The sequence below is a fragment of the Pristiophorus japonicus genome, chromosome 7 (assembly GCF_044704955.1).
Source record: "Pristiophorus japonicus isolate sPriJap1 chromosome 7, sPriJap1.hap1, whole genome shotgun sequence".
Lineage (NCBI taxonomy): Eukaryota > Metazoa > Chordata > Chondrichthyes > Pristiophoridae > Pristiophorus > Pristiophorus japonicus.
In genome coordinates, this window is record NC_091983.1 from 27,868,723 (window position 1) to 27,890,925 (window position 22,203).

The window sequence follows — 22,203 nt, forward strand, 5'->3', positions numbered from 1 at the left end:
GAACACTTCTGCACTCATATTTGATTAAATTGATGATGGTGGCTAGAATTTGAGTGGTGGAGTTAACGAGGTTCAGCTTGCCCATAGTATACAAGTGACAGTTGTGCTAAAAGTGAAGCATTTTCAGCTAAGATGTAGCAGGGTATTGGATTTTTATTTTTACAAAGTGCTATCACAATACATAACGGGTTCAAAACTATCTCTGCTCGCAGAAATCATGTTGGCTCAATTTTGGTTTGTTTGTCTGAGAATGGTGTCCAAGGTTGGGGCAGGGGACAACAGGGAGGGGGGGTCAAGCCATTCAATTCAAATACAAACTTTAGTTCAATTCAGGGACTCTGTCTAAAGCCTTCAAAGAGAGATGGCGTACATGGATAGTGCACAAAAAACCCCATCCTGATTTAAGAATATTACATATATTCTAGTTCACCTCAGCAGCTGCAACTTATGTATTCTTTACTCTATGAAGAGATGACTAAGCTTAGCAACTACTGTGGAGACAATGCATGTTGTGGTCCTGCTACTCATCATCATCATAGGCAGTTCCTCGGAATTGAGGAAGACTTGCTTCCACTCTTAAAATGAGTCCTTAGGTGGCTACACAGTCCAATACGAGAGCCACAGTCCCTGTCACAGGTGGGACAGGTAGTCGTTGAGGGTAAGGGAGGGTGGGACAGGTTTGCCGCACGCTCTTTCCGCTGCCTGCATGCTCTCGGTGGTGAGACTTGGTGCTCAGCGCCCTCCCGGATGCACTTCCTCCACTTAGGGTAGTCTTTGGCCAGGGACTCCCAGATGTTGGTGGGGATGTTGCACTTTATTAGGGAGGCTTTGAGGGTGTCCTTGTAATGTTTCCTCTGCCCACCGTTGGCTGTATATATGTTCTTTTACTATTCAATTTATTTCCTTGTCAGTTAAAGTCAATGTCCAGTGTAGTGTTATTCTGCCACCTTCTGAAGATGTGGAGGAACATGTGATGAAATCAATTGCTGAAGTACATAGTTACATAGTGGCCGACCTGGGAGGACTCACCGCCCGCTGCTGCCTGGGCGGTCTCCCCTCCGAGCGAGTTTGGTGGAGGCCTCCTGCCGGCGGGGAGGGAAAACCGCTGGGGACCGCTCGCTGACGCGCGCAACTCACGTAAGTGTCCTCCTGCCCGCCAAGCTGCCAGTTTGCTCCGGGCAGGAGTCCACTGCAGCAGGGGGAAGGACCGCCGCATGGAGGCAGGTCGAACCTCAACGGCAAGTATGAAGACCTGCAAAAAAAAGTTTCGTAAACTTCTTTTCTTTAGTTTTTTTCCCCACCGATTCCGATGGATGGGGTCCCTTGAAGGTTTTTCCAGTGTTTTTTTTTTTGGAAATCTTTATCTTTCTATTCCTTTCTCCTTTGTGTGCTTACCTATCTACTCCTTAAATGCATCTTTGCTATTCGCCTCAACCATTCCATGTAGTAGCGAGTTCCACATTCTCACCAAGTAAATTGAAGCAAGTTGAAACATTCTTGGGATGTAGTGACTAAGGGTTAATCTAAGAGAATAGACTGAGACACACAAACCAGAAAAAGTAACTAAAGAGTGAAGAAGCGTAACAGCGGTGTTATATTGGGAAACATTTTAGGATGTGTTGATATGATATCCATAACAAACTGTCTTTTGTAAAGTAAAACTATCTTTTCTGTTGGTCACATACTAGCCACATTGATTTTGTTCTTGGTTAGCAGTCTAGCATGGTTGAGGACCTCAATTAATAGACAAGTTGCATCTGATAGACATTGACTTTGATTTGGTTGAGTTCCACAGTAAAGCCTTTAAAGAAGATAACGGTTCGTGGAATTAATGGTAAATTAACTAGTTGGATTGAAAATTGCTTTGACATTAGAAAGCAGTAAGGAACAGTGACTAATAGGGTCAGGAACAGATGTGTTCTGTGTTTCCTGCTGTATAGAGTATTCATAAATAATATGAGTGACTAATTATAAATTTGCTGAGAGTGAGCTGTATGGCCACGTGAGTCTTTAGAAGGATCAGCTCATTTCTCCAGGTCCTTTGATGCCTGGGCTGTGTTGTGGCAGTTGGATTTAACGGGGATAAACATAACTTAATCCATATTCCATTAAGGCAGGTGGAAAACGGAAAGGAATTTAGAGCTGACTGAAGCTCTTCTCCGCAAGGTTTAAACAATTAACAGGATGCACCTTGAGGGCATTTGGTTGTTTGACTTATTGATTAGCTGCAAGTAGTGTGCAATGTGGCTTATTCAACCTTCAAAGGGAACTATCCATATGATTCATTTCAATCAAGAATGACTAGATACAAAACAAAATTCTGCGGTGTTGGAAATCTGAAATAACATAGAAAATGCTAGAAATACTCAGCAGGTCGGGTAGCACCTGTGGAGAGAGAAACCAGAGTTAACGTTTCAGGTCAATGACCTTCCAACAGAACTGGAAAAAGTGAGAGATATAGCAGATTTTAAGCAAGCACCTAGATAGGGAAAGGGGGCAGCAGAGGAAAGAACAAAAGGGCAGATCTGTGATAGGATGGAGAGCAAGAGTGATTAAAGGACAAAAGGGACGACCATGCAAGGCAGAAGGGGTGGTAATGGAACAAGTAAAGAAACAAAACAAAAGGAGGAGCTGAAAATGACAAAAGTAGAATCAGCAACTACTGTTGTTGTTATGATTTGAAATTGTTGAAGTAAATGTTGAGCCAGAAAGGCTGTGAAGTGTCTAATCGAGTTTCTGTTGAGCTTCAATAGAACTGTGCAGGGGGCCAAGGACAGAACGGTCAGAGAGTGGGGCTGAGAATTAAAATGATTTGGTAATGGAGCTCTGTGTTATGAAGGGTGATTCACTGATCAGAATTTGTTTTCATTGAGGAAGCAGAGATCAAGAAATGATCATCATCCAGGTCTTTTAAATGGAGGGGCATTGCCGATTTGAATATTATTTGTGCAGTATGTTAGGAGAGAAGGAGAAGCAGGCCAGTCCGTTTAACGTTGGTGGTGGGGAAACTTCGGAACAATAATCCGGAAGAAAATTAACAGCCACTTGGACAAGCATGGACTAATAAAGGAGAGCCAGCACGGATTTGTTAAAGGCAAAACCTGTTTGATACACTTGCTTCCGTTTTTTGATGAGATAACAGAGAGAGTGGATGAGGGCAGTGCAGTTCATGTTGTGTACATACTTTATCAAACCCCTTTTGAAAGTCTACCACATAGTGGGCTTGTTAGCACAATTGAAGCCTATGGGATAAAAGGCAGGAGTAGCATGGATACAAAATGGCTTGGGGATAGAAAACAGAGTTGTGGTAAATGGCTGTTTTTCGGACTGGAAGGAGGTATATTGTGGTGTTCCCCAAGGACCACTGCTGTTTTCGATATACATTAATGACTTGGACTTGTGCGTACAGGACACAGTTCCAAAATTTGCAGCAGACACTAAACTTGGAAGTGTAGTAAACAGTGAGGAAAATGGTAATAGACTTCAAGAAGACACAAAGAGGTGGAATGGGCAGACACCTGTCAGTTGAAATTCAACACTGGGAAGTGTGAGGTGATACATTTTGGGAGGAAAAATGAGAGATCATACCAACTAAATGGTACAATTTTAAAGAGGATGCAAGAACAGAGTCCTGGGGCTGCTTGTGCGCAAATCTTTGAAGGTGGAAAGGCTTTATAAATAGACGCAAAGAGTATAGAAGCCAGGAAGTTATGCTAAACCTATATAGTTCGGCCCCAGCTGGAGTATTGTGGATGGATATAAAGGCTTTGGAGAGGGTACAGAAGAGGTTTACTAGAATGGTTGCAGGGATGAAGGATTACAGTTATGTGGATTGACTGGAGAAACTGGGATTTTTCTCCTTGGAGCAGAGAAGGCTAAGAAGAGATTTAATAGTGTTTAAAATGATGATCGGTTTACAGAGAGTAAATAAAGAGAAACTGGTTCCAATGTTTGAAGGGTCAATCATGTGAGGTTACAGCTTTAAGGTGATTGGCAAAAGAACTAGAGACGACACGAGGAATAACATTTTTACGTAAGGAGTGGGTAGGATTTGAAATGCACTGCCTGATAGGGTGGTGGATACAGATCCAATAGTAGCCTTCAAATGGGAATTGGATAAATACTTGAAGGAGAAAAAAATTGCAGGGATATGGGGGAAGAGTGGGTGGAGTGGGACTAACTGGATTGCTCTTTGAAAGAACTGGTGCAGACTCGATGAACTGAAGCACCTCCTCTGCCTATTCTATTTTATGATTCAATGGGCCCAAGTTTCCACACGCGCCTAGAACGGCGCAGTCCCGACCTGGACGCCCGTTTTTCGCGCCACAAAGTGCGCCTAAAAAAATCCTCGGTATTCTCCACCTACTTGCAGGTCCTCTGGCCCTCGGCGCAGCCAGCACGAGCTGTGGGGGGGCGGAGCCAGGTTCCTGCGCTGAAAACAGTGCCGGGACCTCTGCACATGCGCGCTACAGTCGGCACGCAAGTGCAGTAGCTCCAGGCACCGAACTGTGTGGGAGGGGCCCGAAGCACGCAGCCCCGAGCCCTGGCCGAATGGCCTCACTGGGGCTGCGTGAATAAGGCTCCTCCCACGGCCAGCTCCTTCTCCCCGCCCGACCCCCCCCCCGACCAGACCCGACACTTGCTCCCCGCCCCCCCCCGCCTCCGGACCAGACCCGACACCCGCTCCCCTCCCCCCCGCCTCCGGACCAGACCAGACCCGACACCTGCTCCCCGCCCCCCCCCCCCGCCTCCGGACCAGACCCGACACCCGCTCCCCTCCCCCCCGCCTCCGGACCAGACCAGACACCTGCTCCCCGCCCCCCCCCTGCCTCCGGACCAGACCCGACACCCGCTCCCCCACCCCCCCCCCCTGCCTCCGGACCAGACCAGACCAGACACCTGCTCCCCGCCCCCCCCCTGCCTCCGGACCAGACCCGACACCCGCTCCCCCACCCCCTCCCCCTGCCTCCGGACCAGACCAGACCCGACACCTGCTCCTCCCCCCCCCCCCTGTCTCCGGACCAGACCCGACACCCGCTCCCCTCCCCCCCGCCTCCGGACCAGACCCGACACCCGCTCCCCCCCCCCCCCCCCCGCCTCCGGACCAGACCAGACCCGACACCCGCTCCCCCACCCCCCCCCCTGCCTCCGGACCAGACCCGACAGCCCTCCCCCCCCCCCCCCCCCCCCCGACAGACCCGACTCGACCCGCGCTCCTGCTCCCGCTCCTCGCCTCCCTGACTCCCCGACTGGACCCGACCCGACCCGCACTCCCGACCCCCCCCCCCCACTGGACCCGACCCGACTCCCGCTCCTGGACTCGACCTGACCTCTCCCTCCCTCCCTCCCTCCCTCTCTCTCTCTCTCTCTCTCTCTCTCTCTCTCTCTCTCTCTCTCTCCCCCTCCCCCCTCCTTCCCTCTCTCTCTCTCTCTCTCTCTCTCTCTCTCCCTCCCTCCCTCCCTCCCTCCCTCCCTCCCTCACTCCCCCCTCCCTCTCTCCCCCCCCTCTCTCTATCCCCCTCTCTCTCTCCCTCCCCCCTCCCTCTCTCTTCCCCCCCCCCTCTCTCTCTCTCTCCCCCCCCCTCTCTCTCTCTCTCTCCCCCGCCCCCGAACCGAACCGAACCTCCCCGACCCGACCCAACCCAACACCACCTACCTGTAAATCTGGTGCTGGGGACGGGCCCTGCCCGAAGTCTCGGGCCGGCCCGTTCAGCCTTCGGTCCCGAAAGGCCTGCCTGAAGCACTTTCACACAGGTAGGAAGATGGTTTATTTAATCTTTTCTTTGCTTATAAATGTTTATTCAGGTTGGATTTATTTGTATAATATTTGTATAAGTATAAATAAGGATTTATTATAGAATTTAATGACTTCCCTTCCCCCCCCCTCCCCCCCCACCTCGTTCTGGACGCCTAATTTGTAACCTGCGCCTGATTTTTTAATGTGTAGAACAGGTTTTTTCAGTTCTACAAAAATCTTCACTTGCTCCATTCTACTTTAGTTTGGAGTACGTTTTCACTGTGGAAACTTTCAAATCAGGCGTCAGTGGCCGGACACGCCCCCTTTTGAAGAAAAAATTCTGTTCCAAAGTAGAACTGTTCTATCTGACTAGAATGCAGAAGAAAAAATGTGGAGAATTGTGATTCCTAAGATAGTCCATTCTCCACCAGTTGCTCCTAAAAATCAGGCGCAAATCGTGTGGTAACTTGGGCCCAATGAAACTAAATAGTGCTTGGAGTGCTTGTATGAACTCTATGTGAATACTCTTCAAGTAAGAGTAGTGATGAGAATTCCTCTCACCACTTCCACCTGGAGAATGGTGGAAATAACGGATTTCATGTTAGTTAACTTGAGAAGTGAATTTAAATGGTATCTGTTTCGGAACGAGTTTGAAGATTACAGTAACAGTGAACAGTGTAGGATTGGATTGATGAATTTGAAGCTTTGTATGAGGGGATGGAAGAAACACTAGTGTTTTGTTGTCAGGGCAAAGGGGTCTGGGGAGGCCAGGAGAATTTTTCCTTTGGTTGGTCATCTGCTTTGAGCTTTAGAGGGTACCTGGGCGAATTCGGGTATGTGGAGCAGATGATGCTGAACCCTAAAGAAGGACAGAAAAGAAGAGGAGATTTAGAGAGCAGATAATCTGTTTGGTAATGCAAACTATTGTAAATAATTTCAGTTTTATTTTGAATAGTGGAAGAAGTTTAATGAACCACAAAATGCCATAATTCATTCAGCACCACATTCAATTTTGTTCTTAGCTCAGCAACAATTTTTAATGTTGTGTTTTCTAGCTGAGATGACCAAAAGTTGATTGGATTTGATGCCCATTAAAGGATTTACTTCAGATTTTACCAGAATAACTGGAAATTAATTGGCTTGAGATCAACTTCAATTGAAAAATCTGCCTGAAGAGTTTGTTGAGATGAAATCTTTTGCCGACTTTCCCGTATCACAGCAACTTGTTTATTCCGTCACTATGTGAACCAAGTTGTTGTGATATTAATGCGGTTTAAGTGGCGCCTTTGTACTTGACCCTTATGGTACTGGCACATGGTTAGTGCTATTTGCGAGATATAGGAGGATCAATGGGGTAAGCATTGACTGTATAAGTTGTGGGGACTGTCGCACAAATAGACACCAGGGCACAACACTGCAAAATGACTTGACACAGTATTTGCATTTTGACAATGTTTATTTCATTCTAACCTATTACAGATTGTACCTCTCCAGTCCGGGACTCTTTAGTCCAGAAACATCCCTGGTCTGGCATCAGTCCCGGTATGGATGGAAATCATTGGAAAAAAAAATTGTGGCCCCACGAGTTAAACGTGCGTGTGATGCATTTTGGATGACAAATCTGAACAGCCTATCCCTGGCCAGCTGGAGGTTTTACACACCGGCTGGTGCTGTGGTTTGATGCACGCTCCTCGCTGCCGAGGCCGCCTCTGCATGCCTGATTGGCAGCGGGCGTGCATGCTCTGAAGGCTGCAGCTGCAGCGCCGGGCTGAGGCGACATTTTCCCCTCCCCCGGACTCGGGATTGTGTGTGTGTGTGTGTGTGTGTGTGTGTGTGTCTCGGTGTGAAGAGGCTGCCACTGCCACTTCCACCAGTCAGGCTCTGCTCGCGGCTTACACACGGACTGGTGCCGGGAGTAGGATCGTGGGAAAGGGTAGACATCTCTCCTTGACTTTATCCTCCACTTTATCTCCGATCTCTAGTTTTTTTTCGTGTGTATGTATGTGGTTTTTTGAGGTGTTGGGGGCCGGGCAAGGAACGGGAAGGGCAGGCGGCTGGCTGAGGCACTGAAGCTGGGCCTGAGGATTTGAAAAAATTGAGTGATTCTGGACGACTAAATGCTGCGCAGAACGCGTCCAGGTCGTTGTCACCAGTTCACCTCCTGTGGTTCGGAAAATTCTCTGGTCCGGCATGGGTCAGGTCCCAAGGGTGCCGGACCAGAGAGGTCCAACTGTATTAAATATATCTATCTATGGAATGGTATTAGAGACACATCTGATTGACTCATTTCATCCAGTGTGAATTGTAATGCTTTTCCTGTTCCTTGTGTAAACGACAGGTATTTCAGAAGGAAGAGATTGAGCCACTTCAGTCTGTGCTCCAAGAGGTGAATCGACTCGGTCAGGGGTTGGTCCAGAGTGTAGCTAAAAATACCAATATCCAGAAGTTGGAGCACGACCTTGAAGAAGCAAATACACGATGGAATACGCTCACGAAAAAGGTTTACTTTCTTTCTTTCTTTCTCCATCCCCTGATGGTTAAACGGGTAGCTCTCTGCCTGCTGTGTGCACTCCCGTTAATGTGGGTTATGTAATCTATTGAATAGGTTGCGGAACGAGCAGCCAAGCTGCAGGAAGCCCTCTTGCATTGTGGGAGGTTTCAGGATGCGTTCGAATCGTTGCTCAGCTGGTTCATGGATACAGAGGAGCTCATAGCCAATCAGAAGCCACCGTCAGCTGAGTTCAAAGTAGTGAAAGCTCAGATTCAAGAACAAAAAGTAAGTCAAGAATGCTTCATGAAGTGTGAATTTGTACCAAGCTACTGCTAGAGTTTGACATTTTAAGCAAGGTGTTTTCTCTCATATTTATATTTATATAATGGGTGTCCCCTTTAACTTGGGCAGATGGGATGTGGGGTTTGAGCGATACCCTTGCAGAGAACTCAATGTGTGCCCTGGGTCATTTTACCTCCGGGCCTCAGTTAAACACTCCACCACTGCCTCACGCCAGAAACCGGCAGAAGTGACGTCAGCGGAACTCGGGTTGGTTCCTCGGGGATGCCGGGAACACAAGGGGAACGGTCCCCGGCATGAAACTAGTGCAGGGAAGGGCGTTCTGGTGAAGATCCTATCGCTGGGAGGGAGAACTAAGACTGGAGACTCTGGGAGCTCCACAGACTCCTGCTCTCCCTGCGGCCCACAAGGATTCCACACACAAGTTTTAAAAAAATTCTTTAAATTAGCTTGGCATCTTCTGGTCATTCTATGGACTCCCGTCATCGTAGAGCTGTCTGGATTGGCCTCGTGTTTTAAAAAATGTGTTCCTGGGATGTGGGCGTCGCTGGCAAGGCCAGCATTTATTGCCCATCCCTAATTACCCCTGAGAAGGTGGTGGTGAGCCACCTTCTTGAACCGCTGCAGTCCGTGTGGTGAAGGTCTCCCACAGTGCTGTTAGGGAGGGAGTTCTGGGATTTTGACCCAGCGATGATGAATGAACGCCGATATATTTCCAAGTCGGGCTGGTGTGTGACATGAAGGGGAACTTGGAGATGATGGTGTTCCCATGTGCCTGCTGCCCTTGTCCTTCGAGGTGAGAGAGGTTGTGGGTTTGTGAGGTGCTGCTGAAGAAGCCTTGGCAAGTTGCTGCAGTGCATCTTGTCGATGGTAATGTTTCTGTGATGTTGTAAGAGACTAATGTTGGTTTTGAGTGTCCCTCTTCAGAGGTAAGTGATGTCAGTGAGGGCTCGAAGCTCTGGTTACCAGAACTTCCTGCAGTGAATGAATGGAAGTCTGGTGGCAGTCCCTCATTTCGATAGATGTATATTTATGTGGGAGGGGGGAGAGGCGGAGGGGAGGGGGATGAATGATTGCAGCACGGAAGAAGGCCATTCGGTGAGTGACGCTTTATGTGGAGGAAAGAGGGGTGGGGAGTGGCTTATATGGGTGGGGCGGGGTGGCAAGTGGTAGTTTATGTGGGGAGTGGGGCAGTTTATGTGGAGAGGGAGGTGGGAGAGGGGCTGAAGGGCAGTTTATGTGGGGTGGGGGGAGAGGAGCTGAGGGGAAGTTTATGTAGGGGGAGAGGAGCAGTTTTTGTGGGGAGGGAGGTGGGGCAGGGGAGAGAGGCTGAGGGACAGTTTATTTTGCGGGGGCGGGGGCAGTTTATGTGGGGAGGGGCTGAGGGGCAGTCTGTGTAGGGGAGAGGGGCTGAGGGGTAGTTTATGTGGGGAGGGAAGCAGAACTCTGGATGTGCACACACTTGCCTGAACGAATGAGGGCTTGTGTTCAAAACCTGGTGTGATGGAAGATGTGGTTTTAGGCATCAGCTGCCATGCCCGGTAAATGGCTCTTGGCTGTAAATTACCTTTCAGTAGAGTGGGTTGTGATTGGTCTTCATCCGTACAGCTTTCTCAGACGTTGTCATCTTGAAACACCAAATGGCTAGTTTTCTTTCTTGGCCTTGATGGAGTTGAAGTCTTCGGTTATCTGAACACTCGCTCAGTTGACTCAATACGGTGCCTCTGGACAAAGTGCTGCATCCTGACTGAACATTATCGAAAGTTTCCCCCAATCACTGTGTGGAACCGAGCAGTCCGTACAGGCCAGTGAGATCCCAGCTTCACTCCCTGGCCTGTGTCGAGTCACTCCCTGGCCTGTGTCGAGTCAGCTGATCCCAGCTTCACTCCCTGGCCTGTGTCGAGTCACTCCCTGGCCTGTGTCGAGTCAGCTGATCCCAGCTTCACTCCCTGGCCTGTGTCGAGTCAGCTGATCTCAGTTGGGGTGAACGTTTGGGGTCTGCAAATGTTCCCTTCAATTTTTTTGGGGTGCGCGGCCCATTCAAAATATCTCGCTGAGCCGGCTGCGCGGGAACTACAGAACGTTGCGCACCCTAAAGGAAACATTGCACTGCAACTAGCTTCAGCATTCCCAGACTAGGCAGGGTTAAAACCTCGTCTGTGGTCCCTGTTTCTGATCACAATGTCGTGACTCCTGTAGGAAAGTGCATGTCAGCGATATAGTTAGTGTACGTTAAACGTTTTATGACTGGAGGCACTGGGTTCTGGTGATCAGTGGCCTCCAGTTTATTGCTCCTTATTGGCTAACCAGTGATATTGGTGTGTACTAACATCTAAGGTTAAAAACAGGTTAACTTTAATAGATGCAGTCAGAAAATTGCATCATAGTGATACAGCACAGCATGACCGATTGTGCTTATGCTGGCTTTTTAGAAGATTAGTCCTACTCTCCCCTTTCCTCGTAGCCCTGCAATTTTTTCCCCTTCACGTATTTATCCAATTTCCTTTTGAAAATGACTATTGAATCTGCTTCCACCACCCTTTCAGGCAGTGCATTCCAGTGTGACCTGTTGTAAATACCAGTACTGTTGACCAGTGAAGAAAATGGTGAAAAGTTGGACAACACAGACCATCTGCTCCAAGTCTAGGAATGGGTAGCAAGTCTTAAGTACTCTGTTGTTGACTATGAATCTGACCCTAACTGTTTGTTCCAATGAAGCTTCTCCAACACTTGCTGGACGATCGCAAACCAACGGTGGAGATGATCAAGCGCGAAGGGGAGAAGATCGCTGGGTCAGCAGATTCCTCAGACCGAGAGAAGACTCTGAATCAGCTACAGGGCCTGAGCCGGAGGTGGAATTCCCTGCTGACCAAGGCTGAAAACAGGTACAGAAGGATCTGTGGATCTGCGCTCACTTGGGAACATAGGAACAGGAGCAGTCCATTCAGCCCCTCGAGTCTGTTCCGCCATTCAATGAGATCATGGCTGATCTGCATCTTAACTCCATTCACCTGCCTTGGTTCCGTAGCCCTTACTACCCTGGGTGTCATGGTACATCAGTCATTGAAAGTTGGCATGCAGGTACAGCAGGTGGTGAAGAAGGCATTTTGGCCTTCATAGCGAGAGGATTTGAGTATAGGAGCAGGGAGGTCTTACTGCAGTTGTACAGGGCCTTGGTGAGGCCACACCTTGAATATTGTGTACAGTTTTGGTCTCCTACTCTGAGGAAGGACATTCTTGCTATTGAGGGAGTGCAGCGAAGGTTCACCAGACTGATTCCCAGGATGGCAGGACTGACATGAAGAAAGACTGGATCGACTAGGTTTATATTCACAGGAATTTAGAAGAATGAGAGGGGATCTCATAGAAACATAACATTTTGACAGGTTAGATGCAGGAAGAATGTTCCCGATGTTGGGGAAGTCCAGAACCAGGGGTCACAGTCTAAGGATAAGGGGTAAGCCATTTAGGACCGAGATGAGGAGAAACTTCTTCACTCAGAGAATTGTGAACCTGTGGAATTCTCTACCACAGAGAGTTGTTGAGGCCAGTTCGTTAGATATATTCAAAAGGGAGTTAGATGTGGCCCTGACAGCTAAAGGCATCAAGGGGTATGGAGAGAAAGCAGGAATGGGGTACTGAAGTTACAAAAATGATCAGCCATGATCTTATTGAATGGCAGTGCAGGTTTGAAGGGCCGAATGGCCTACTCCTGCACCTACTGTGTTTATCCTTGGCCAGCAAAACTATCGATCTCAGATTTAAAATTATTAATTGAGCTAGCATCGACTGCTTTTTGTCGGAAAGAGTGCCAAACTTCTTCCGCCCTTTGCGTGAAGAAATGTTTCTCAACTTCTCTCCTGAAGGGTCTGGCTCTAATTTTAAGGTTACGTCGCCTTGAACGAGACTCCCCCGCCAGCGGAAAATGTTTCTCTCTAACTACCCTGTCAATTCTTTTCAAAATCCTAAAAACCTCAATCAAATCACCCCTTAACCTTCTATATTTCAGGGAATACAAGCCGTGTTTATGTAATCTCTCCTCATAATTTAACCTTTGGAGTCCTGGTAACATTCTGGTGAATCTGTGCTGCACCTTCCAAGGTCAATATATCCTTTCCAAGGTGTGGTGCACAGAACCGTGCACAGTGCTCCTGATGTGGTCTAACCAGGGGTTGTATAGCTGTTGCAAAACTCCCTCTCCTTTATATATTCTAGCCCTCTAGTTAGAAAGGCTCACATTCCATTAGCCTTTTTGATTTTTTTTGTACCTGACCACTATATTTTAGCGATCTGTGTCCATGAACCCCTAAATCTCTTTAGACCGCCACTGTTCCTGGTGTTTCACCATTTAAATAAGACCTGCAAATTAACCATCTGAAAAACAAAGTACATTATAGGAACAAAAATATTGATCTGTAAAAACATTTTTTTAGTTATTGGGTATAATTATAATAGACTGAAGTCATCACACATGCTTCATTTCTGTAGCTTAGATTTCAGTTGATTTCTAATGGATTATACAGTCATATGGCAGATGTGATTTTAAAACCAGGCCAGTGGTTAATTACCCATGTTAACCCAAAGTTCATTCCCCGAACCATCTATGGCGTTTTCTGCCTGTTTTTATGTAGTGATTTTATTTTTTCCCTCTAATTCTTCAGATTATAGAACATCTGATGGTACGAGAGAGACGATAACTCAGAAATGGCCTTGTTTGTTCTATAAAGGGCCGTGGCTGAAATGTAAACCTTTCTCTTTCAGACCTTGTCCGCATTTGCCAACATTTTTCCGTATTTTAAGTCGGAAATCCTGTCTGAAAATGTTGTTTCTGTTTTTGTTTTACATAAGAACATAAGAAATAGCAGGAGTAGGCCATATGGCCCCTTGAGCCTGCTCCCCCATTCAGTAAGATCGTGGCTGTTTTGGAACTCCACTTTCCTGCCCAATCCCATATCCCTTCATTCCCATAGAGCCCAAAAGTTTTCATTTACAAACTATGGATTCATTATGTGATGTCACGGGCCATACAATCGTGCAACACCGAGCACGTGGGTTACACAGGCTCGAGCGATGGATGCTCCCCTGCCTTCACCTCTCTTGAATTGCACTGGTACTTATGAGCCACGGAAGCATAGGAACATAAGAATTAGGAGCAGGAGTAGGCCATTTAATAAGGCCATGGCTGATCTTCTACCTCAACTCCACTTTCCCGCACTATCCCCATATCCCTTGCTTCCCTTAATATTCAAAAATCTATCAATCTCTGTCTTAAATATACTCAAGGACTGAGCATCCACAGCCCTCTGGGGTAGAGAATTTCAAAGATTCAACACCCTCTGAATGAAAACATTTCTCCTCATCTCAGTCCTAAATGACTAACCCCTTATTCTGAAACTGTGACCCCTGGTTCTAGACTCCCCAGTTGGGAGAAACACCCACCCTGCATCTACCCTGCCAAGCCCTATAAGAATGTTGTATGTTTCAATGAGATCACCTCTCATTCTTCTAAACTCTAGAGAATATAGGCCTTGTCTAGTCAATCTCTCCTCATAGGACAATCCCCCCATCCAAGGAATCTATGTTGCACTCCCTCAATGGCAAGTATATCCTTCCTTAGATAAGGAGACCAAAACTGTACACAATATTCCAGGTGGTGTCTCACCAGGGCCTACATAATTGCAGTAAGACATCTTTACTCATACTCGAATTCTCTTGTGTAATAAAGGCCAAGGTAGAGGCTATCCAGCCCCTCGAGCCTGTTTCGTATCTTAGCTCCAGATCAGACCAGAGACCATTGACTCGGTCCTGTAAAGTAATTTTTCTCTCCAAATATATTGTAAACGCTATGATATATCAATTATAACTGAAGCAGTTAATGAGGAGCTGGTCCACGTAGGAGGTTGGGAACTGTGTTGAAGCTGATGTGGGTGCTTGCATAGAATATTGTCACATATTTCAACAAAAATATTCAGGAGAGCGCAAACCAAAAATGACAGGATTTCAATATTTCAGCTCCGATGAACTTTGGATGTCCATCTTCTGGATGTCTCGATTTCACGGGTGGCTGGGGAGTTCTCCCCGACGTCCCGGACAACATTTATCCCACAACAACATCATTTAAAAAAAAAAAGATGATCTGGTCATTCTTGTTTGTGGGAACTTGCTGGCTGCAAATTGGCTGCCATGTTTCCTACATTACAACAGCGATTACACTGCCAAAGAGGTACCTCATTGGCTGTGATGCACCGTGGGACACCCTGAGGTTGTGAAAGGCGCCATACAAGTGCATGTTCTTTTATAACAAAATTCCTTTTGTCTTTTCTACAGACAGCGGCAGTTGGAGGCAATCTTGGTTGTGGCTCAGCAGTTCCACGATTCTGTGGAGCCCTTGATGGAATGGCTTTCTGCAGCTGAGAAGAAGGTTGCAAACTCTGAACCTATTGGTACTCAAACTGCCAGACTGCAAGAGCAGATTTACCAGCACAAGGTGAGTATTAATCCAGGTGTCGGTTTGCAGCTCATTCCTTCACATTTAAGTTGCATCTTTTGCATATTTATTATTTTTGGAAGTACCTTTCTGTTGCCGTCCTTTGCTGCCTCAGTTTATTTTTCCGCAGTACCTTTTCTCATTCATTTGTACACCTTGCGTAGGACACAGAAGATGATGTCATCAGTCACGGTAAACAGTTGCACCAGGCTATTAGCATTGGTCAGTCGTTAAAGACTATGAGTTCCAGAGACGATAAAGACATGGTGCAGGGGAGGCTGGATTCAGCCCAGGCTCGGTATATCGAGGTCCAGGACAGGTGTGGCCGCAAAGCTGCCCTGATCCAGCAGGCCCTCTCCAATGCCTGGATCTTTGGGGAGGAGGAAGTAGAGGTTCTGAACTGGTTGGCTGAAGTGCAGGACAAACTGGATAACGTGACCGTTCAAGACTACAATCCCGATCATCTGCAGAAGCAGCATTCGGAGCATCTGGTACCTTTTTTCATTATGCTTTATTTTTCCTTTCTACATTTTTAAACATATATCATTTTCCTTATGTGCACTTTTCTTTTATTGTTGCTGTTTTGATTGAATCAAAACATTGCCGAATCTCTGAGTTTTCTGCTTCTACCGATTTCCATTAACCAAACCTGTCCTACGATAACAGACTCTTCACGAGGACATCATGCTTCGGAAGCAGCATGTCGATCAGGCTATTAAAAACGGATTGGCTCTACTGAAACAGACAACAGGTAAGCAGTCGGGACAGACGGGTGAGGATTTGCTTCTGGGTTATGCCCTGTTTGTCGCAGATCATTGGGGCAATGTAAGTGGTTTCCTTTAGGTGTTTTCGACACACCCCCGCTTTACAATAGTTCTAGACCTGGGAGTGATTACTGTACTGAACAGATGAATGAGTCATGGGCAAATACCTTGGTCTCAACCGGCAATGCTTTATTGAAGTTAAAACACACCTGCACCCAGTAAGAACACAGCCTGGTAGTGTAATACAAACAAACACAGTACAACACAGTCTGGCCTGTTTAGACAGGCCCCTATCGCGAAGTACCCAACATCTAAAACCTCCCCCTTAAAACCCTTACTGAGATTTAGTTGGGAGAACACACGATACCCCCTCACACCATGGCTGTGATCTTAAAATTGAGCGGGCAGAGATGATGCTCACCGATTCGTTGGCTTACTCGCTGCTTCTCCTGGTGAAAACGTGTCTCTTCTGGTTTCTTCTCTCCGTCCCACGTGGAGTGCTCGTTTCCTGTAGAGGCGAAGCAGCGAGAGCAAGAGAGAGAGCTGTACACAGTCCCCTTTTATATGCGAAGTCTGTTTGCCTTTTCTAGCCCAATAAAGTTTGTCCTTGTTCCGAAGCATCCTGTTTGTGTGGCTTCTGGGTATTCCACTGATGGCTGGTGTGGGGTTTCGCTTCCAACCGGTCTGGGACTTAATGGCTTTCTATTGTTCTGGTATTCCCGCCTCTCAGGGTTATCTCATCCAGGTAATGGTTTTCTGACTGATCAGTTCATCTGATCTAACTCTGACGAGTTCACATTGCTTAACAATGGACCTTCCATTTGAAGTCCAACATGGAAAAGTACCTGGATCCCTCCCACAAACAGGCTTCCAGTTTTTTCTGCAGTGAGAAAATAATAAAACGCAATGTCCAGATAATGTCTAATTCTTGGGGACCCGATGACTACAGTGAGGATCAGGGACAGAGGGTTTATGTTATGGGCTTCTGCCTCCTTTGCACCTGACGTCAATTTCTGGTGGGCCTTTGTAATTTGCAGCCTTTTCACAAGTCGAGCGTTGGATGGTAATTCCGTCCATATAGATGGTCCACGGTTACAAAGACATCAGTGTAAGTTACACTTAGGCTTTTATGAGCCTTTTCAGTTGTTGCTCTGTACTTCCTTTCCCCGCGCCCCCAGCCCCCCACATTTCCTCCCCTCAGTCGTTCATGATTGGAGCTTTCTCGCCTCCTTTAAGATGGTCCTTCAAACCTACCTCTTTGACCAAGCAGTAAAATGTCCCAAGGCACTTCACAGGAGCCGAGTCCGACAAAAATTGACAGCGAGCCAAAGAAGGAGACATTAGGACAGGTGACCAAACGCTTGTTCAAAGAGGTAGGCTTTAAGGAGCATTTTAAAAGAGGAGATGGAGATGGAGGTGGAGAAGTTTAGGGAGTGAATTCTAGAGCTTAGGGCCCAGGCAACTGAAGGCACGGCCGCCAATAGTGGCGTGATGGAAATCAGGGATGTGTAAGAGCCCGGAATTGGAGGATTACAGCGATCTTGGCGAGTTGTAGGGCTGGAGGAGTTTAGAGATGTGAAAGCCATGGAGGGATTTGGACACATACGATTTGAATTTTGAAATCGAGGCGTTGCCAGACTGGGAGCCAATGTAGATCAGCGAGCACACGGTGATGGGTGAACGATCCTTGGTGCGATTTAGGATACGGCCAGCAGAGTTTTGGATGACATGCTGACCTATCGATGGTGGGATGGTGCCGTGGAGTGTCAAACCGTGCCACCAACCTTGCACCATTCTTGCAGTACCACCTCAGGTGAAGCAGTTAACCAACCGTGACTACATCACCAAAAAGTACTTCATTAGCTTTAAAGCGCTTTGGGATGTGCTGAGGTTGTGAAAGTTGCTATATAAATGCAAGTTCTTTCTTGCGTTGCGCCAAATAGAAAGTGTAGCTTTCTGTTGATCCGAAGTGCGTTGAGTAGGATCTGAGTTTGGGCTGAAATCACGTTTGGCAGGCTAGCAAATGACATTAATAGTAGTTGACTTGCTCCCAACAGAACCTGAAATAGTTCATGCCCTTGCTTTTAATTTGAACAATACTTGGAACATCTTGTCTCTTTGTAGGGGATGAAGTTATAATAATTCAGGACAGGCTAGATGGCATCAAAGCTCGCTATGCCGAAATCACCAATACCAGTGGTAAAGTCTTGAAGACATTGGAACAGGCCCTCCAGCTCGCTACCAAGTTTCAGTCTGCCCACGAGGTGTTAGCTACCTGGCTCGAGAAAGTGGAGACTGAACTGGCCACATATGCCTCTGAGGTACTTACAGGAGAACAGCTGGCTCAAGCACAGGAAAGACAAAAAGTAAGTTTTTCTGCACATTGTAACTTCTGAATGTATGTGTGTGCATTTGCCTGTGTGTATCTATCTCGGTGTCCCTTTGTTCTGTGGTACATCACAGTACTATAAACAATTTTGTTTTATCTGAACATATTGTTTTCCTTGTTAGTTCAGCCTCCACATACAAATGGGATTTTTCCATCATGTGAATGAGTGAGTGTGCGTTAGTGAGTGTGTCCATGCATGCTCATGTGTGTGTTTTATGGTGATGGGCACTTTCAGTTAATTGCTATTTTTAACTGGTTCATTGTGGATGAATTTTCACTGATGTCTTTGCATAAAAGGGTTGTTGGTTGATGCACCTTGACCAGCAGATGCTATATCAGGGACAGATTTGTTTATCTGCTTTCTGTGTAATCTCGCACTTCAATAGTTGGGAGAAGGTTGTCAGAATAGCATCAATAAATCACTCAAGCAGAGACTCACGACCTCTGAGTGACCCTGTGTTTTTAGCAAGGGTGCCACTGACTAGAGAGCCAATAGGATGGAGACCGATGTTTTCCATTGTTCCCTGCAGCTGTTCCTTGGGATGTATAAAAAGTCTTGATACTGTTGAAAGCATAGAGTTCATTTGTTTGTATTGCGAGCAGTGGCCATTGTCAGTGAGTCATTGAGTCTGTTGAACTCTTCTGACTGATGGTCCGTTATCAGTGTATGGATATCTGTAATGGATGGGATCTTAATATTAGGATCAGGAGCTTGTGATTATCAGAAATTCTGTAAAATTATCACAATTGGACTGATTTAAAAATTATATATCTTCCATTGCTTTTGGCGGAATAAGTAGTATGCCTTAGTGTTAATGCCAACTTGATATATTGACTGTAATTTTGGTTACATTGTATTTATTGAATTAAGAATATTTCAGTCATTAACTGCAATTGCTTTCTTCAAAAAATGCTGCGATGATACAATTGTTAATTCCCTTGTAAACATCGCAGTACATCAGAACGCACTGATAGTCACCGCAAGGGCCAAGGACGATAACACCACCATGGAAAAGTCGTGCATCCTGCATTTTAGACGGTTAAACCGTGACCAGGGCTGCTGTCTAATCGCAGAATGGGGGTTATGATTAGAAACCACTTGAAGCTTTGATATTGTAGTTTTACCATTTTATCCAAAACGCATTCAGTGGACTCAATGGGGCAGATCTTGACTGAGTGCAATAATGTTAAATGGGCGATAGCGAATCAACAACCCAACTTACATCTTCGTTCCATCAACCCATCCATTGGAAATACAAATAGGGAGAGAGATAAAAAGGGCAGCCGATTCGCTCTTATCTGATTCACACTATCTCACAAAGTCAAAACCCACCCCAATCACAGGTATATGTTATTCGCTGTTTCATTATGCATCACATTGTCACTTTTAAAATACTCTCTCACATAACAAGGTCTCAATTTGACAATTGGTCTCAATTTGAAAAACGTTGCCTTCAATCAAGTGAAGACTCAAATATACTTGTGTTCCTTTATCACCAGTTTTTTCTCCAGAATTTCAAGCTAATACCTATTTGTAGCTTTTACTTGCACAGTACGTACAGAAACATACACTGATATCATCATCATAGGTGGTCCCTCGAACGAGGATGACTTGCTTCCACAAGAGTTCACAGATGTTTCAATGAAGGACCCGATGTTCCAGTCCTGAACTCCTATTGAGGGGGTGGAAGATGCCTGTGCGTGGATTTTTTTTAATGTGTGGTGACCGTTGTTGCACACCAGCCACCACACTGGTTCAACAGAACTAGGCCTTTATCCAATGGCAAAAGTTGAACCAGGACGACTGGAGACCTGCTCTAGTAGGGGTAATATTAACCTTGCACATGGGCTGGGAATCCCATGGGATTGGGTGGAACATCGGTTTTACACCCCTGCCCAATATTATTCTCCATTGATCAGCGGGTTGTAAAACCAGTGTTGCACCTGATCCCGTCAGTTAAAATTGCCCCCTGCGATTCTGATGGCAGACGGTTTGGTACAATAGCGTGATTTACCTCCGGGTCAGAGTGTTTTATTGATGGTGTGTATGTAGCCGGGTTGCACAGGGGCTAACCGACTACAGGGGAGAAGGGCGAAGAGTGGTCACTTGCTGCATCTGGAGTCGGAGATGATGTGTTCCTTACCATCCCATGCAATGCGCAGTTCCATGACACTGTGATGCTCTAAACCCAACAAGCGTGCGCTGAGGTAACTCTGTTTTCTGTGCTGATCCCTAGGAGCTGAGGAAAGAGATGATGGAACACAGGGTGAGCCTGGACACTGTTAATGAGGTCAGCAGTGCTCTGTTGGAGCTGGTCCCGTGGAGAGCGAGAGAAGGACTCGACAAGCTGGTGTCTGACGACAATGAGCGCTACAGATTAGCGAGTGACACCATCGCGCAGAAGGTGGAAGAAATAGATGCTGCTATACAGAGATCTCAGCAGGTATGTCACACTTTCTCCTCCATCGCACCAGGGGAGGTGCGTGTCCTCTTTATTTCACAAATGGAAGTGCGTTTGATAAATATTCATGCAAATAGTTCTGCCACTTCATTGTTCTCCAGTGACAAAGGGAGCTTTTTAAATATGCATCTTGGACACTGTTTGATGTGGCTACAAGTGTCATGTGGAATCTGAAGCAGAGCTAAGTTGTTCATTGTTAAAACCATCTGTCTGACCCATCAATTGTTCTCCTTGGGTTCCTACAGAGCAGGAAATCCATCACCAGTGCTTTAAAAGAGACATTTAACTTGCTAAAAGCAACTACACTGGTTTCCACCATTTCAGAACTGGTGTGTGTTTGCATTTTTTTAAAAGAGGAATTGGGCATTGGGTCACTTGGTGCTAATGTGGGGTGATGTACAAATAGTGTTGTTTTTGGATTTCCTGTAAGACAAATTTCTTATATTAAGGATGGCAAGCCCTTGGAGAGGATGCCGATTCACTGGAATGGTACCAGGGATGAGGGACTTCAGTTATGTGGGGAAGTTATTAGAGGAGTTGAGGTTGTTCTCTGAGCAGAGAATGATAAGAGGAGAATTGAAAGAGGTGTTCAAAATCATGAGGAGTTTTGTTAGAGTAAATGAGAAACTGTTTCCAGTGGCAGAAGGATTGATAACCAGAGGAGACAACTTTAAAGTATTTGGAAAAAGAACCAGAGGCGACATGAGGGAAAAAAAATTACACAGCGAGTTGTTGTGATCTGGAGTGCACTGCCTGAAAGGGTGGTGGAAGCAGATTGAGCAATAACCTTCAAAAGTGAATTGGATAAATACTTGAAGGGGAAGCTTCTGCAGGTTTATGGGGAAAGGAACTAATTGGCTAGCTCTTACAAAGAGCCAGCACAGGCATGATGAGCTGAATAGCCTCCTTCAGTGCTGTATGATATTAAGGGCTAGAAATAAATGGGGCGCTAACTTTTGCAGGAGCGCTAAACATTTGATTCTGCCGGGAACTTCCGTTTTAGGGCTCCAAAAGGGAAGTGGAGCCCTAAATCAAGCACTATCATTTCCCTTGGAGCTCTAAAGGGAGTGATGAGTTTATCCTCCCAGGGGATTTGCAGGATCATGTGGAGGCAGCGCTGCTCGTACTTCTCCAGCGCGTTGAGGTGTCTACTCTCTATATGGTCCACATCTCTGAGCCATATAGGAGGGTGGGTATCAATACTGCCCTGTAGATCATAAGCTTGGTGCCAGATTTGAGGTCCTGGTCTTCAAACACTCTTCCTCAGGCGGCCAAAGGCTGCACTGGCACACTGGAGGTGGTGTTGGACCTCGTCGCCGATGTCTGCCCTTGCTGATAATAGGCTCCCGAGGTGTGGAAAATGGTCCACGTTGTCCAAGGCCGCGCCGTAGATTTTGATGACCAGTGTGGCGGCGTCAGGTTGGTGGAGGACCTTTGTCTTACGGATGTTTAGTGTAAGGCCCATGTTTTCGTATGCCTCGGTGAAACTGTTGATGATGACTTGGAGTTTGGCCTCTGTGCGCAGACGCAAGCGTCATCCATATACTGTAATTCGATGATGGAGGGTGGGACG

At 46.6% G+C, this 22,203-nt stretch overlaps 1 protein-coding gene across 5 annotated transcripts in view; it reads left to right on the forward strand.

The window, feature by feature from the left end:
- The window catches only part of dst (dystonin), a 647,938-nt gene that overhangs the window by 512,605 nt on the left and 113,130 nt on the right, over positions 1–22,203 (forward strand). For all 5 annotated transcript variants that reach the window (XM_070884881.1, XM_070884882.1, XM_070884878.1 and 2 more), the window contains 8 exons: positions 8,076–8,237; positions 8,343–8,513; positions 11,247–11,413; positions 14,856–15,015; positions 15,180–15,506; positions 15,682–15,766; positions 17,904–18,145; positions 20,406–20,612. In XM_070884881.1, coding sequence (XP_070740982.1) covers positions 8,076–8,237; positions 8,343–8,513; positions 11,247–11,413; positions 14,856–15,015; positions 15,180–15,506; positions 15,682–15,766; positions 17,904–18,145; positions 20,406–20,612 — 1,521 coding nt within the window. The remainder of the gene's footprint in view (positions 1–8,075; positions 8,238–8,342; positions 8,514–11,246; positions 11,414–14,855; positions 15,016–15,179; positions 15,507–15,681; positions 15,767–17,903; positions 18,146–20,405; positions 20,613–22,203) is intronic.